Here is an 18288-nt window from a genome sequence, read left to right on the forward strand (position 1 = left end):
GATGAGTGAGTGCATTCTTTCGCTCTCTCACCAAGACGTTGTCTTGCTTTGTTCCTACCTCTTCCTTGGTAATGTAGAGGCTAGGTCTATAGATACTCCTGTGCCCCTCTGCTCTGGTTGCTCCAGGATTGAGGCTGGCGTTCTTTCGTCCCTCTTAATTTATTTTATTTAATTGCGGGTTTATATAGCGCTAGGAATCGACTCCCGGAGGAGTATCTCCACGCTTCGACCGCTGGGGAACCCGTCCTGGCTCACCCTGAGAGATGGTCCCTGATGGGTATCTCTAAGGTGCGACCAAGCATCCCCGGCGGTCTGGGGGGGCCGTTGTGAAGATGAGGCAAGCTGATGCCCAGAGTTGCCGAGTGTGGTTTCTGACTAGAGTAGGCACCGAGGCGAGAATTATCGAGTCCGCTGACCCTGGTCCACGACCCTGCCGCGTCGGGAATCGAACCCTGGTCCCGGGCCGTTCTCTGCTTACGGGTCTGCCGCCTCTAACCAGTGAGACACACTTCTCCTCTTGTTCCTGAGGGTCCTGGCCCCTCTGCTACCCTCTGGGTTTGGGTCATTTGACCGTGCCCTTCCCTGGCTCCCTTCGGGGGGATGTCGCACTCTGTGCTGGGGTTGCGGTGGAGGTCTGTCGTTCCCTGTTTGTCTTGGAACTGGCTCCCCTTGATGGGTCTTGGTCGGGGTTGTAGTCCTGCTGCATGTTGTCATGACATTTTGCATATGTTCCTTGTCTTAAGGGGGGTAGTGTTTTCATACTGGCAGGGTGGCTGCTCAGGGCTGTGCTCTGTTCTTTCTTCTTTTCCTGCTTTTGGGTACTGCAGTGTTGGCACTGCTCCTTATGGTGTTCTTCATTACCATTCCTTCTTTTCCATTTTTCTGCTGTTTCACACACTGTTCCCATGCTCCCACAGTTTCTCTGTTGGCTCCGCCTGAGCGGAGTCGCGTGATGGTGTCACCCCGGCACGCAGGGATGCTGTGGCAAAAGGTTTTCCGGATACAGTTTCACGCATGGGGATAATTCTACGTTAAGGAATATGCGGCTAGAATCTTCTCTACCAGATACATCATTACCGAAGGTAAGTAACTCGTACAACAGGTACATCATAGAAAGACTGATGGACATAATGAAGCGGACCTAGAGATATATGCGTAATACAGAAAATATAGAGGTCTTGATTTAGAGTTTGGTGAGCAGGGTACTCCTTCACAAGCGTGTTGGAGTATCCTGTCTAACAAACAGATGGTCTGCCTGACCTAGTGCAAGTCAGGTGGATTGTCATGTGTCCAGCCTTACTTGGGTGCCGTAGGTGTAAATACATCGGACGGCCCTTCCTCTCTAGATCAGGCAGTCTGATGTATTTTTCTCTTATTCAGGACCACCAGGGAATACCTGGCAGTCGTGATGAGAATTTATTTTTAAATGAACCACTCTTCCTGGGAGAAAATTAAACAGGGAGAAAGTTCCAAGGGTGTGAGGGTGATTAGTTATTGGTTCTTAACAACAAACTGCAGCTTTGGAAGCTTGTTTTTGAAAAACACAAAAGTTCATGAATGGCCACCTGAAACATGGCAGCCGCTCACCACCCCTGCAGTGCCTTCAGAGGAGCCCCCATGGCTGCTGCTCCTCTGAAGGGCCAGAGAGCGCCACAGGGCCAGCACAGATCTCTAACAAGTCGGGTGACCCTTTGGACTTTAATTCAAACCCATAGTCTTGATAATTGACAAATAGAGGAGTGGAGAAAAGAGAGAGTTAATTAGAATGCTGCCTATATGTGATTTCTTTTTTGTGAATAAGTAAATGACAAGACGCTGCTGTGTTCCTTACCTTAACGCAGCCTTTTTAAAAAAAACTGCTATATATGTCGCATTGGTTTATCTCTGCAGTGTCAGCTGAACAAGTTACTGGTTATGTTAAATTATGTCATACTGGATTGCGGTCTAGAAAACATACAAGGACCAAATGCTTCAGCGTGACAAAGCAAGGGAGATGCAGTCCCGCCTCTATGTTCAGTCCAGTTTCAGGGCAACGGGATATGCAGCCGACACTGGGTTGAGGTCACTTTCCTTTGATGTTATGTGACCTGTCCTAGTAAGGCTGTGCAAACTGACCAAGTAAACCCTTTGTTGATTTTATCCATCATGCTTTTATATAATTCTAAGGGGAGCTCATTGGGCCCCATTGCTTGCCCTGTTTGCAAGGTTCCTATTGTCTTGCGCCTCGGTCCTCATTTGTTAGCATTGGCAGGGTCAGGTCTTTCAGGAAGTCTCTCCCAGTATTTCCGTCCCCTTGTTGTCAGTGTCCTCGAGGATCCAGTTCCGTCCTTTGTCTCATCGAGTTGCACCTCCACCAGCGAATGGTCTGAGATTCCCCCTGCTATGTGTGTAGCGGCACTAAAATAAACTTTATGGACAGTCTAGGTGAAAAGATAGTGCAGGCATGCCTGACTACCATGTGCTACAGACAGGTGTGTCCGGTTCTGATCCCACTTCCCCTCTTGGGGCATTTAGGAGTATCATGAATATAGTATAGGTGCAGTTCTGTCACTCTAGTCACCCCAATGCGTATATGCTCTGTTGTAAGCGTCTTACCCCTGCACAGCATGAGTCAGTCTTGTCTGGGTCTCTTTCCTGTTTCCCGACACTTGAATGGCACGACCGAACACTCGAGAGAGCAGTGACCCACTAGCAGGCTTTTGTGGAGCGCTTTTGTCCTGGATGTAGTGCTGCATTCAGTAGGGCACCCACTCTGTCTTTTCTTTGAAGTTGCCTGAAGATCAGCAGTCCCAAGGTAGCAGTCACACCTGACCTGTCGGTAGGTGCAGACCCTCTGGAGGCCCGACTGTCAGCAATTGAGCCCAAACTGTGGCCGGCTGGACCACAGGCGTAAGCTCAGACAGGGTGTTCGACAGTGGGATAGTTGTAGTCCCTCATTGTCCTCTGACACAGAGAATTCAGCAGCTCAAAGCCAGTAGATTCAGACCCTGTCACATTAGGAATTTGGCAAATGCAGCCTTAAACGGGCCGGTAGGCAGCACACAATCGTCCAACTGGGCCTCAACAATCACGTCGTCGTAGAGTATTATTTTCTGCCTTGAACTGTTGGGAGAGTCTGGAGCAGAGGGGTTCCCTCAGACTAGCTGGTCCTGCTGGATGGCTTTCCTGCCCGCCCTACAGATACCGGGGTTGTGTCGGACCTTGCTTCTTTCAGGACAGCCTTGTCCTCCTGCTGGATAGTCAAACTCCCTTCCCTTTCTCACCAGACAGGCAAGCTTCTAGGCAGACTTCTAGGGTCCTCAGGACAGGTACTCGGCTTCTCCATTAAGTAATTAAGCCTGCAGGTGATGTCCCTTCAACTTAGAGGGGCTGTCAGGCTGACACCATCCCTGGTGGCACAGCAGGCACCTGAGTACTTTGAGGAACACTTTATTAATTGGTAACTTAGGACTTTTAACTGGGGTATTAAAGACGGATAGATGGTCCCACTTGTATACACAACTGGCAGGCAGGAGATGCTGTTTACTCTGTCGCACTCTCACATTGCATTTATGCATTGCACAGGCTACGCACACCAACACGCTAAACACACACTTGATGTTAACGCAAAGTCTAGGCACAGGTATAGAAATGGAGCATTACATGGGTGTATCAGCCGGACGCCCCTACACTGACCATGATGCAAATATCTCATGAGGCTATTGATCCTTACAACAGGGTGCATTGCCACCACCGCTCTAGCTGTTAACCCCATGACAGTCCTCTGCCTTAAATAAGGGCACACTTGGTGTGACCCTCCAGATCACAGGACCGGTCCAAGACCTCTCATAGTCCCTTGTTAGAAGTTGCACAGTACTAGGGTGGCAGAAAATCTCATGTAATTGTTTTTTTTTCCTTTGTGGTAGATTTACCCCAGTAACGTGTAGATACAAGTTTGTTGCCATAGCCTGGGGAGTTGCCACGAGGAACAGATTCTTCTTCCTGTCACACCACATGCCTTTCACTATTTCATAGTGTTTTTCTGCTTTTATTTACCACTTTTTTTAAGCAGTTGGTATATATATGCATGTGGTTGGTTGGGGGGAGATGGGTGAAGCAGGGGAGGGAAGGGGAAAGCATTTTCTAACAGAGGGAAGAATTGTGTTTCCCCCAGTTAGTAAAAAAAACAGCATAAGTCTTGGCTGCCTCTGCTGCACCCAGAGTCTCAGCGTCGTTTTATCAGTCAAATTTTTCTATCTGGAAAAAAATTGTGTCCTGTTTTTCTATACCCGGTAAATCCAGGTGCAGAAAAACCAAACAACTGATAATCAGGTGGAATAAAATGAACACATGAAAGTACGCCTTAATTACATTGCCCTTGATTCATACTCTGGACCATAGTTGAGGGATAGGTCTAGGCATAGTCTTCGCAATACACAATAGATTTGCGTGCGGCAGAGGGCAGAACTCAAAAGTCAGGATACCAGATACAAGTAGGTGGTAACTCAGGGCAGGGGGAAAAGCCTGTTGTCCGTGGAGGGGAAATTCCTGTCCCAGAAATCTACATTAAAAATGAATTAATAGTATTCTTTTTAAAATATCTGTTTGGTGCCAGTCCACATGACTTTAATTTCTGCCTTTGGGATTCTATGTTAAAACTCCATAGGGTACAGGCATCATTTGTGAGCTTATTAAAATGTTAAAAATTCTACAAATTCTCACCCCTACATCCAAGTACTCTCAGGCTACAGTTCTACACTCTGCTCTGTCTGAAGAACAGCTCAACATTTTCAAAATTCTGCAATTCTGCATTGATTTGGCTTGTAAATTATATTTTTGGAAATTTACATGTATTAACTATTTAATTTTAATACTATAGGTGATTGAAATTACGGATGAAGAAAGCAAGATTAAGCACCAGGCAACCGAATGTCCGTGCCATAAGAAGGACTATTTTGAAAAACTGAAAGACATCCAGCATTCTAAGTTTCAATAATTTCCAAAATCTAGGTGTGGCGTGGAATTGGGACCTGAGGAAAGTACTATACCTGTAAGTGAAGTCTCTAATTTTGCATTTCATTAACCCAGAACAAAGTCATATCTGTCCACACAGCATCAGAAATAATACCAGAAAGACCAATCACAACATCCCCATCTGAAATATTATCAGAAAGACAAATTGCCTCAGCATGACAGAATAACTTTCGTCTAAAGCATCATTTAATTCCAGAGAGGAAGCACACTGTGCATAAAAGAAAGTTATAACAAGGGGTTTCTCCTGCAAACCAAAGAAAAGACGCTGAAAGAAGACTCCAAAGCTGACACGTTCAACTACCAGAAGATTGGAAAATCACCCTTGTTCTACAACCGTTTTTAACCAGTTACGCAAGTTTGAGACTATCTGCCTCTGGATAGAACACCACGACCCACACTCCTCACACTTGCGAAAACCTTAAAAATTCACCACTTTATTGTGTTCATGACCATCTCAGATTGTTTCCTTTTTAATGTGTACTGTTCTGTAATTCTATGTAAATCGTCTCAACATTATCTAGTGTGCAGGAATGATATGTAAAACTGTTAAATATAAAAATGGATTAAATGAGCACTGTTGTGCTATAGCTAATGTAAATAAATCCTCGTCTTCAGAACGACAAACCTTAACCTTACGCCAAACATAGAATGGGTAAAAGGAACTGATGTTCTGCGACTGATGATCCACAATAGTACTGTGCACGTTTTCACGCCCTCAGTGACTGCCGTTATGTCAGTGCAAAAAGGTACTTATCAGTTGAATCATTAAATTTCAGACTAACACCTTATCACTGCTTTGCTAAGGACCTATACAAATACGTTTCAGAAAAACGTCTGTCACAAAATAAGTTGCTGCCGGAGAGGCTATAACCTAAAGACTATTATCCGCTTCCAGGCATATTTTGCTCAATTCAAGCGTTGAGAAGATTACCCACAATTTCTTTTAGAGATAAATGTTGAACATTATCTAAACAAGCCCGACTCTAAAATCGGGTTCACTCTTACCCTGGCATATAAGCAAGAGAAAACTATACGTAGCATATTTACTCTAGGAATACACCTTCTGAAAACAGTGCCTGTGGGAACAAATTCAGTGTTCAAACCTGCCTCAATCAAAGCAAAATAACCGAAGTTGGGGATAAAAGATACCTGTGCCAAAAAAGATACAGCCATAAATCTTATCTCACAGAATTTGACAGAATGCACACTGGGGGAAACCACTCTCAGTGCAAAGTATGCCAAAAAAGTTTCAGGCGTAAATCTTATCTCACTGAGCATATGAGAATCCACACTGAGGGAAAGCACTCTCCGTGCAAAGTATGCCAAAAAAGTTTCAGGCGTAAATCTTATCTCACTGAGCATATGAGAATCCACACTGGGGAAAAACCTTTTCAGTGCTCTGAATGCCAGAAAAGGTTTAGTATCAAACCGAGTCTATATCGACATGCATTAACCCACTCTGTGGAAAAACCTTACCAGTGCGCTGAATGCCCAAAAAGTTTCAGCCTTAAATCTTATCTCACTGAACATATGAGAATCCACTCCGGGGAAAACCCTTATCAGTGCTCTGAATGCCAGAAAAGGTTTTGTAACAAACAGAGTCTATCTCGACATGCAATAACCCACTCTGTGGACAAACCTTATCAGTGCCCGGATTGCCAGAAATGTTTCAAAGACAAAAGCAGTCTCAGTCAGCATACAAGATACCACTCTAAGGCTAAGGAAAAACGTTATCAGTGCTCTGAATGCCAGAAATGTTTCAGTGATCAAGGCACTCTGACTCGGCATACAAGAACCCACACTGGGGAAAAACCTCATCAGTGCACAGAATGCCAGAAATGTTTCATTGACAAAAACAGTCTCACTCGGCATACAATAACCCACACTGGAGAGAAACCATATCAGTGCTCTGAATGCCAGAAATGTTTCAGTTACAAAAGCAGACTCACTGAACATATAAGAACCCATACTGGGGAAAACCCTTATCAGTGCTCTGAATGCCCAAAACATTTCAAACTTAAATCACTTCTAACTGCACATGTGAGATTCCACACTGGGGAAAAACCTTATCAGTGCTCTGAAAACCAGGAAAGGTTTTGTAACCAACAAAGTCTTTCTCAACATTCAATAACCCATTCTGTGGAAAATCCTTATCAGTGCTCTGAATGCCAGAAATGTTTCAGTTTAAAAAGTAGTCTCACACGGCACATAAGAATCCACACTGGGGAAAACCGTTATCAGTGCACTGAATGCCACAAATGTTTCAGTGAAAAAAGCTGTCTCACTCGGCATATAAGAACCCACACTGGGGAAAAACCTTATCAGTGCATTGAATGCCACAAATGTTTCAGTGAAAAAATCCATCTCACGCTGCATATAAAAACCCACACTGGGGAAAAACCTTATCCATGCTCTGAATGTCCGAGATATTTCAGAAACAAAAGCAGTCTCACTCAGCATATAAGAACCCACACTGGGGAAAAACCTTATCAGTGCTCTGAATGCCCAAAAGATTTCAAACTTAAATCACTTCTAACTGCACATGCGAGATTCCACACTGAGGAAAAACCTTATCAGTGCTCTGAATGCTACAAATGTTACAGTGATAAAGGCTGTCTCACTCGGCATATAAGAACCCACACTGGGGAAACACCTTATCAGTGCTCTGAATGCCACAAATCTTTCAGTGAAAAAAGCTGTCTTACTCAGCATATAAGAACCCACACTGGGGAAAAACCATATCAGTGCTCTGAATGCCAGATATGTTTCAGTAATAAAAGCCGTCTCACTAAGCATATAAGAACCCACACTGGGGAAAAACCTTATCAGTGCTCCGAATGCCAGATATGTTTTAGCCAAAAATCTAATCTCAATGAACATGTGAGAATCCACACTGGGGAAAAGCCTTATCAGTGCTCTGAATGCCAGAAATGTTTCAGCCAAAAATCTAATCTCACTGAACATGTGAGAATGCACACTGGGGAAAAGCCTTATCAGTGCTCAAAATGCCAAAAATGTTTCAGCAAAAAATCTCATCTCACTGAACATGTGAGAAACCACACTGGAGAAAAACATTATTAGTGTTCTAAATGTCAGAAAAGATTCAGAGGTAGAGATGGTTACATGCACCATAAGAAAACTCACCATCAAAAATAATTCAGTGCTCCGAATGCAAGAACAGCATCAATTTTAAACGCAATCTCACTCTACATGAGCAGACGCGCACAGGGAAAGAACATTACCAATGCTGTGAATGCCAGAAATTCCTATTTGATAGGCACAGCCTCACTAAGCGACTCTATACTGATGAAAATCATTGTAAGTGCTCTGAATTCCAGAAAAGCTGCAGAGAAAAATGACTACAACGGATCCAAAACGCCTCGGCACAACTGATCCTCGACGTACCACGCCATGGCCACATCACCCCCCACCTGAGAAACCTGCACTGGCTCCCCGTCAACAAGAGGATATCCTTCACGCTCCTCACCCATGCACACAAGGCACTCCACAAGACCGGCCCAGCCTACCTCAACAGACGGCTCTCATTCTACATCCCCAACCGCCAGCTACGCTCCGTGACCTCTCACTCGCCACCGTCCCGCGCATCCGAAGAACAACCACCGGTGGGAGATCCTTCTCCCACCTCGCCGCCAGGACATGGATCACCCTCCCACTGAGCCTACACCAGACCCAAGACCTGCTGACCTTCAGGAGGATACTCAAGACCAGGCTGTTCGATCAGTAGCATCCCCCCAGTGCCTTGAGACCCTCGCGTGTATGTAGAGCACTTTACAAATGATTGATTGATTGACCTATTCAAGCAACAACAATTACTCTGGACACCCTTCTCCATCTGCTGTGGTATAACGGATTGCTGGCTCCACGTATACAGGTATGGGACTCGGACCCGACGTTTGTTATATCTGTCATTTTTTCTGCACCGAGGCAGCGTATTCCTTGTATACAGGAATGGGTCCCTGAACCTACCTTTTGTTTAAATTGAATCTTTTGTGCAATGAGTGCGTCTTTTCTTTTTTTTCTTGTTATGAAAACTTAAAGAATGTTGCATTCGTGTTAAAGATATGGAAGTTTCAAAGCACACTCGCTCATGTCGCAGGAAAGTACTCAGTGCACATGTGGCAGGTGTTGTGTCTTGAAAACAAAGCACGCTGCACCCATGCTGAGCACAACTGTTTTAACCGAATTTCCTCCATTGCATCACAGCCTTGTTATTGCAGTGCACATCAAACATGTCCCCTGTTTTCAAATGGAAGAGTGCATCATTTATGTTTAAACTAGGCAGTGTTATCGTGTGCCTTACCGCTGCTTTTTTTGATGGGGCTGTTGCTTCTGAAATCTAAGCACGCTGTACTTGTGTGTTAGGCCAACTAGCTCTAAGAGTCTTTTTTTCCCCATAACACTACATGTTTGCTATGGAAGTTACTGCACAAGGTTCTGCCTTTGTTTACCCTGTGCTACCGCAACACACACTTGTTATGAGGCACGAGCCATCAAAAACATTGATACACAAACTTCAAGGCAAACACACGACTACCTCCATGGTCTTAAACACCATTACGCTGCCAGCTTGTCTCAATAGACCTTAGTGACATCTGAATACATGCTTGGGGAACCAATTAGGGACTTCAAAGCCACACGAAAATACCTAAATCACTATTGCAGACACCGCCTATGAGTAGTCAGTCAGTCAGTCAAATAACTTTATTCGATTCAAGTGAATCATAAAGGTTTGCAGAAAGATCATACATTCATTTAAATTACATAAAATGCAGTGCACAGAAGTTGATTCTGGATTAAACGGGTACAAATAAAATAATTCACAGTTCATAACGTTTCCTAACTAAAAATACAGTTTAAATAAAGCTATGCACAGAGCTGCAGATAATGACAGTAGATAGCGACCTCAGATGATTAAAACCCTCATTATAAGAACAGGGACAAATATCTCTTAGGATAGGCAAAATAAAGCGGGCCCTTGGATCTGTATAAAGTGTGCAAAAAAGCATGAGGTGCATTGTGCTCTGCTTGGCTACATTATTACACGGACAGAGGGTCAATCTCTCACACCATCCCCCCTGTTTTGGAAAAGCCACAAGAAAATGCAATGTGCTTAAACGAAGTCTGGTCATTAGGAAGCGTGAGTGGACCTGGGTAGTGAATGACAGATACAATTGTTGCTGATTTAAAAGTGCACGATCCACTATTATTGTCCTGATTTGACAAACTTAAAAACGTATAATAATTATTTTTAATAACCATCTTCACATTAAGTTGAATAGATTCTGGATTTTTGTAAAGACCTTCAAGGCCCATCTTACAAAAGGTTTCTTTCACTTAACGAAGCCATGGAATCGCCATTGCATTATCAAGATTCATACAGTCCTTTAGAATGCATCTTGAGAATAATAAGTCTTCTGAGGTCCAGATTTTCACCCATCAAAGCAAGGGGGCGATATTGATTCTGTCAGTCACATATTCTAGGCCCACCTCCGAATGACAAAATGAGGTAGGAGAACTACCAGGGATTAATAAGACTCGTTTAAATTGTTTTTTTCTAATGTTTGAATCTGTGCACTTTTGTAGTATCCCCATACTCCGGCCCCATAGGTGGCCACTGACAGAAATTTAGATTTGTACAATGTTTTCAAATCAGCTGCCGGCTTATGCCCTAGTTTACTGGAAAAACGAAAGAGCCCTCTATACGTCCATTAGTTTGCTGAAGCCTCATCATGATCAAATTGTCCCAGCTCAATTCATCATTAAAAAGATTCCCCGGATAGGTAAAAGTTGGCACTTTATTAATAATTATATCATTTACTGTATATTTGCGAGATTTCGTTTTGTTTCGACCGCAGGTCATAATAAAAGATTTACTAAAATTGACCTTAAGGTCCAGCCCTGTCATAAATTCACTAAAGGAAGTCAGACATTTTTGTAAACTGTTCGCTGTTAAGGTCATCAGGACAATATCGTCCGCATAGGACAGTAAAGGTACCCTTTTACCTGCAATCATTGGAAAATCCAATTGTTGTTGAAGCAGGAAATGCTCTAGGCCATTAGTATAAACCAGGAATAGAAAAGGGCCAATATACAACCCTGGCGTACTCCCTCAGTTGAAGTAATTAAGTTAGTCTTTTCTCCAGCTGGGCCATACCGGATAGCTACAGTGGAAGAAGCATGTAATATGCGCAACAGAGTAACAAGCGGTTCCTCAAAACCCATGGCATCCATTAATGACCACAGTTTACCACGACAAACTGTATCGAAGCCGCTGGATAAGTCTATGAAGGACAAATGGATCGAAGCACCCATGGCCTTAATGTACTTGCCCATAAGCAACAACAGGTTGAGACACTGCTTGATAGTTCCCCTTCCTGAAATCAAATTGGGAGTTCACTGTAAGGCCGGAAGTATTGGCCCATGACTCCAGGGGTCCATGGATTACCCGCCCCAGCACCTTGCATGATGCATCTATTGCATCATGCATATATAGCATGTGGGGTCACTTCTGTTTCCCTTCTTAAAAATTTGTGCCACCACGGCATTTTTCCACGACGATGCAATACGACCCACAATTACTACTTTAAACTCGTTGAGTAACAGCGGAGCCCAAATTCGTAAGTTACTTTTACATCGGTCCAAGGGCATGCCGTCTGGGCCAGGGGCTTTTAGGGAAATACCCTTTCTCAATGCCTCCTCAACCTCCCCCAGTGAAAGTGATGTGCTAAACTGTTGCATGGTCTCTATATTAATACTTATTTCCTCCTCACATTCACCTAATAGGACACCATTTGGATTGAATATTTTAGCAAAATGGGTCTCTCAGGCCACTCCTGTTATGTTAGTATCTGCTACAGTATCCATGGCCCTTGACTCATTAGTGAAGAGTGGGCGGTTTATCACCTCCTAGAAACCCCTGGAATCCTTCAAGGCACTTGCTCTTTCTAGGTCATCCCAGGCCTGCCTTCTCAGTTCGTCCTTTTTCTGTTCAATTACCTTTTATAGTTCTGCCTGGCTGCCCTTATTGCATCCCTATCCTGGTGGACTACATAGATAGCCTTCTTCAGTTCTTTTTGCGCTGCCGAACACTCTGTATCAAAACATCTTATATCAGGTGTACTACCCTTTCTTATTGATCTGTGCAAGTTTTTGGCCACGTCATCACAAATTGTTTCAACATTTTGTATTATTACATCTGGCTGTGATGCTTCGGTTACGCAGGTCATTACTTCATTTATTTTAATAATAGACTCCTCAAAAGCCTTATGGTCAATTGTGTCCCATTTTAGCCTTATCCCGTGATTATGATTATATTTTATTGGACATTCTGAAACCTTACCCTTTTGGGCCACAATACACAAAGAAACAGTAAGATGATTGTGGTCACTAGCAGGGTTAGGTTAAACTGCAAAATGTTTGACAAGGTGTGAGTACCTACTAGAAATCAACATGCTTATGAGTATTTGGACAGTTTTTCAGTGCTTCAACACACTGCGCATGCTCCGTAAGATCTTCCGATGGATCCCCACCGAAACCAGGAAGACGGTCACCCAGGCACTCGTCACCAGCCGACTGGACTACGGGAACACCCTCTACGCCGGAACCACAGCCAAACTTCAGAAAAGACTCCAACGCATCCAGAACGCCTCCGCGCGACTCGTCCTGGACATCCCCCGACACAGCCACATCTCCGGCCACCTGAGAGACCTACACTGGCTCCCCGTCAGCAAGAGGATCACATTCAGGCTCCTCACCCACGCACACAAGGCTCTCCACGACCTGGGCCCCAAGTACCTCAACGACCGCCTGACCTTCTACACGCCCACCTGCCAGCTACGATCGACCAGCCTCGCCCTCGCCGCCGTACCACGCATCCGCAGAGCCACCTCCGGAGGAAGATCCTTCTCCTACCTGGCAGCCAAGACTTGGAACTCCCTCCCCATCCACCTTCGGATGACCCAGGACCATTTCTCCTTCAGGAAGCAACTCAAGACCTGGCTGTTCGAGCAGTAACGGATCCTTCTCCCCCAGCGCCTTGAGACCCTTCCGGGTGAGTAGCGCGCTATACAAATGACATGATTGACTGATTGATTAATCTACATGGGCACACTTTATCTTCACACTTGTTTGTGAAATGCCTAGAACTGTTAAAGCCTTCCAGAAGACTTATTTTCTTACCATGCTCCCCTTCCTATAATTCTTTTATAGGTCAGAGAGTTACCCTAAGCCTCATTCCACAGTGAGTTAAGGCTCATTTCCCGACGTCAACAGATTAAACCTTCTACAGAATAGTGTTATTGTAGTGAATCCTATACTAAGATTAACCAGCATTGACTATACAGTATATGGTTATGTCCCGTTCGGACGGTTTTGTATGTCCTGAGCTGAATAGCTTTGAAATGTAACGCTAGCACAGTTGTTCAAATGTCTGACCTAGATTTTTTCAAACCATTCTTATATTTCCTATGTATGTATTCTTTTAGGTACCACCTGCGAATTCACCACTCTATGAAGATTAATATGATCACTGGATGGTTTTGTATTTATAAACCCTGCTTTATACTTATATTGGTTTGTACACCATTTTTATTGATGGAGTACATTGAAGAGCAGCACTTTTGATAAGGTCCTGAAGAAAACAGCAAACACCTCTTTGGAGGGTTTATAGGCTGAAACATGTTGACCTCTTATTGACACTAACAGTGAATATATATTTCTCCCACAGTGCCCCGATTTTAATCCTGGCCCAGGGGCGTACAAATAATGGAAACCACATCCCCTTTAGCAAGTTTTAACTTTCACTCTGCTGCCCTCACTACCCTCAGCTCATTATTGTGGTATTTGGTATACCTTTCTCTATAACAAAACATGCCTGAACTCCTCCCTCTCAGTGAGGGGGTTGTATCACGGTGCTAGGAGATTCCCAATGAGGAAGCATGCCAACTATGGTGGGTGAGGAAAACCGTCCTTTTAAAGGGATATTTCATCTTATCTAGGTCTTCATTTGCAACAGAAATCCTCCTAGACCCGAGGGTTTCTTTATTGTGATAGAAATAAATTTTTACCCCTTCATTGTTTGTTTAAGCACAGACCATTGCTTGAAATGTAGTGATCAATGTAGGGAGAATACTCTGTGCACTGAGAAAATGTGTTAAAATAACGGAAAGTCGATAATCACATTTAATACCTTCTCTTACCTTGATTTATCTTGAAGAGAAGTCTGTTAATTCCAGCAGATTTTTGATACTACAAGGTATAAGAAATGAGGGGATCTTTATCTGATATCTTTATTAGTAAATTATCTGAAATTATTGGACATAAACGTTTGCAAGTATTATTTCTAAAGATAAAAAAAGTTCTATATTTGTCTTTTCTAAACTAACTCCAGTGCATATGACTACAATAACCACCTCTCTCAAATCAATATTGTGCTTGTTTTAGTAAGAAAGGTAAATGATCTAGGAGAAACCAGGAACTGCGCGTCAGTATTTTCCTTAGAAAGTTTCAAGTTAGAGATCAAAAACACCTTTTAGAATGCCCCAAAAATTGTGATTAAAATATTTCAATATTTTTGACAAAAATAATAGGTACATTGCATGACAATATTGAAACAGGAAATAAAATAACGGGAACAAATATTTACGCCAAATGGCAAATTTTCAGCAATATAGGAAATACTGAGGTTCATGTACTAATAATCCATTTGGTAAAATTGGTTGCTTGTGGAGTCAGCACACTACTGTGTCTGTGATTGCTTTTAAATAAAGGCATTTTCTAATGCACCCCATTTTACTTTCAGATTCACAAATGTCCCTTTGGGTTACTACCTCCTGTTAATGTTTTTCAGCCTACATCTGGTTTCAAGGCTTAATACAAACCTTAAGGATGTATTAAAGTATCCTGAAGGGACGCTATTAACATTCCCCTTCCAAATTCTGGATTGTTAATTGGACTTAGTACATTTCAAAAGGCAATTTTTCTCAATTCCCTCCATATTAAGTTTGCTAATAATGTTAGTTGTATGATAACCTGTGCATGTACCTATTTTGTGTTAGTGTTTCTTCAGATCAAATAAAAACCATCACACATAACTCTTACACAATATTTAAAGACAGAATTTCTGGCATCCTGCTTTAATGTTTTGTTAAATATATTTGCAAATGTCACTGAAACAGGAAAGCAGCTAAAGCAGTCTCTGGACATAAAATAAGATTTAATCATAATCTTTAGATACATTTTCTGAGTTTCAGGAACAATGTGTGTCTTCGGGGTTTTCTCTAAACCACTATAATAAACATATTCAATCCTTTTAGATTTGATCTGTTTGTACTGGTTTCTATTGCAGACTATTATCTAGATTTAGACCAAGGATCAATTCCACCCATGGCTTTTAAAATCTATTTATCATAGTGTTATCGCAACTAAAACTGTAATAGAACTGATCTGAGAGATGGACCTTCAAGTATTATGCTCAGTCAATTTATTGAACTAATTATGGAGTTAAAATCTGAATGGATTAGATCCACAAGCATTGCCTGACCACTGTATTTTACATCAATATATTAATTATCAGCACATTTTCTCTAAGTAAAATTCAGTCAATTCTAATCACACATGAAATGTTCATTGTTCAATATATTTCTCTTAGTATTTTAATGTGCAGACTTTATGGCCTAAGGAAAATAATTAGTATTTGTTTTTCTATATGTAGGAATCATTACATTAATGACATCACTGTATCCCACCTTCTTTGTTTCCTTTCCTGTTCTTTATGAATGTTTCTATTGTTGAACTTTAAAGATTGCCCGAAATTAAGAATTGTGCTCTACATAACTTTGCTGTGTTACAGTATGTTGATGTGTATGGCAACTGATGTTTTGTTTTGCTTCAATAAAAAGCTTATTTTTATTAGGTTTTATTATTCAATAAAATGTTTCAAACACAAAAAAATGGTAGTTGATATGTATTTACAACTGCAGCATTTTTATTGTATGGGCACTTTCAAAGGGGCCAAAAATATGGTCTGCGGGGTGACGGAGGACCACATTGGCATCAGGAGGGAGAGGTTTGAGCAGGTGATTAGGGGTACATGTAAGGTTGGAAGTAGGGGAAACAAAGCATATGCATTGTGTGGACTGTGACTCCTGGAGTTATTGTGAGGGATACCATGCTACCCTGTAAATGAATCCCCTAGTGATTATTATCAACAAACTATTCGGTTTTATAAAAGAAAACCATAAGTCATACATAAAATGATTAAACATCTCCAAAATTACAGATTGACAAATATAATATGTCCAAGTTAATCAGAACACAAGATAAAAATTCATGAATTATAGTACAGAAGTTAATCGCAGCTTGACCTAAGTCTAACAGCGTACCGTAAAATGTAAAGCGTATGCAAAGCAGTGTCTTTAGAGAGGAGTTGTAAAAAGATAAGAGCTGGTCTCACCTTCCTAAAACCCGCTTTTTAGGGCGAGCTAGAGTTGCGCATGCGTAGCATGCGATCTAGCTCGCCAACTATTGTTTTCAGTTTCCTGGGAATCTGAGACAGGGTTCGGACACGCGCCGATTGCACCTCGTGGGCGCGCACGGCCGGCACATATCCTATCTCAGATTCCCAGGAAGTCAGCCATGCCGCCATGCAGTCGCGCGCGCACACATACACACAGCCACACTCACACACACACACACACACTCATACACACACGTAGGCAGGCACGCAGGCAGGCACACGCACACACACACACTGCATTCACACACGCTCCCCCCCCTTACCTCACCGGGCTCTTTTCTTGCTGGAATCCCTGTTTTCTTGTGGGCTCCTTCTGCCCGGCTCCCAATGGATGGATGGGCGGGCGGGCGGGGGCGATGCGGCCAGGCCCTCCAGTGCTGCTACGGCGGGCGGGCGGGCGGGGGCGACGCGGCCAGGGGCTCCAGTGCCGTCCATCGCCTCTTGTACGCCATCAGCAAGCGGAGCCGGAGAAGCGGCCAAGAACACCCTGCGCGGAAGTGCGTGTGCCCGCCTGACGTCACTTAGAGGCTGAACCTTACGGTAGGCAGGCGCGGGCCGCAGGGTCCCTCTGACCAGATTCAGATCATCTTTCACCGCCGCTCCTGTCCAAAGAATCGGATCGCGTCGTGCGCCTCGTGAGCAGTTCCTTTGGAATGCAGGGGGAGTCTGCTGTTCACGAGGCGCGCGGCGCTGATAAGCAGGCTGGTTTTTATATGTCTTCATTATGGACCCATGTTTGTACGATGCAAGTTTTCCTGCTGTTGGTGAACAATTTAATCTCTTCTTAGCATGCGCTGAAAAATAATACATTCTAGTAAAGCATGGCTATGTTTTTTAAATGCCCCATCTGAAATTATGGCCATGCAAAGTTGTCTTTTGATTAGACATTGATATTTTTCTTCTTTTTGCGATTTAATATGTCTTCATTATGGACCCATGTTTGGACGATGCAAGTTTTCCTGCTGTTGGTGAACAATTTAATCTCTTCTTAGCATGCGCTGAAAAATAATACATTCTAGTAAAGCATGGCTTTGTTTTTTAAATGCCCCATCTGAAATTATGGCCATGCAAAGTTGTCTTTTGATTAGACATTGATATTTTTCTTCTTTTTGCGATTTAAAGTATTTACAGTTGTAAAATATGTACATCTTTCTTTTAGGCTCTTAAGGGTTTGTGAGATATCCAAATTTCACCTTTGTAATAACCCCAGTTCCTGGGGTGGTATTCGGTCCAATGGGGTAACTCTTAACCCGAACATTCATACAATTATGTATGCAATACATCGGGAGTCTCCACCCCTTTCGTTAAAAGCTACTTATGTTCAAAGAAAATGATGCAGAGTTACTATTGTTGTTTTTGTAGCACACGTAAGGCAAATTTGCATTAGTAGCCTCCCTATGCAAGATTATCAGCCATGATCCCTTCAGTGCAGGATTGCCAGCAGTAATGTAAACAAGCATTGGCAATGCAATAGGTCTCGCAGTTGTGAGAGCTTGAGCTATTGGCATTGTAAATGGCAATGCCTTTAATTTACGTGTTGCTTTTTAAAACATAAATAAAAGGCATTGTCATTTGCAATACCAATAGCTTAAACTGTCGCAAATGCGAGACCTATTGCATTGCAAATGCTTGTTTGAGAATGAGAATAATAAATAACTTTCTAGGGACAGCATAAAAACTACAAAACATTATAAAGTGCATCATGTCCTGAGGAGACTTACCGTTGCAGCCACAGGGCA

General features: G+C 42.9%; 1 protein-coding gene and 1 long non-coding RNA gene across 4 annotated transcripts in view; one reads left to right on the top strand and one right to left on the bottom strand.

Annotated features, from left to right (window-relative positions):
• LOC144806233 (uncharacterized) overlaps positions 1 to 15969 on the top strand; it is a 103199-nt gene extending 87230 nt beyond the window's left edge. For all 3 annotated transcript variants that reach the window (XM_078672633.1, XM_078672638.1, XM_078672644.1), the window contains one exon: positions 4859 to 15969. In XM_078672633.1, coding sequence (XP_078528759.1) covers positions 6214 to 8094 — 1881 coding nt within the window. In that variant the 5' untranslated portion in view covers positions 4859 to 6213 and the 3' untranslated portion in view covers positions 8095 to 15969. The remainder of the gene's footprint in view (positions 1 to 4858) is intronic.
• LOC144806271 (uncharacterized) overlaps positions 1 to 18288 on the bottom strand; it is a 589459-nt gene that overhangs the window by 53704 nt on the left and 517467 nt on the right. The window lies entirely within an intron of this gene.

This window comes from Lissotriton helveticus, chromosome 1_2, assembly GCF_964261635.1.
Source record: "Lissotriton helveticus chromosome 1_2, aLisHel1.1, whole genome shotgun sequence".
Taxonomy (NCBI): domain Eukaryota; kingdom Metazoa; phylum Chordata; class Amphibia; order Caudata; family Salamandridae; genus Lissotriton; species Lissotriton helveticus.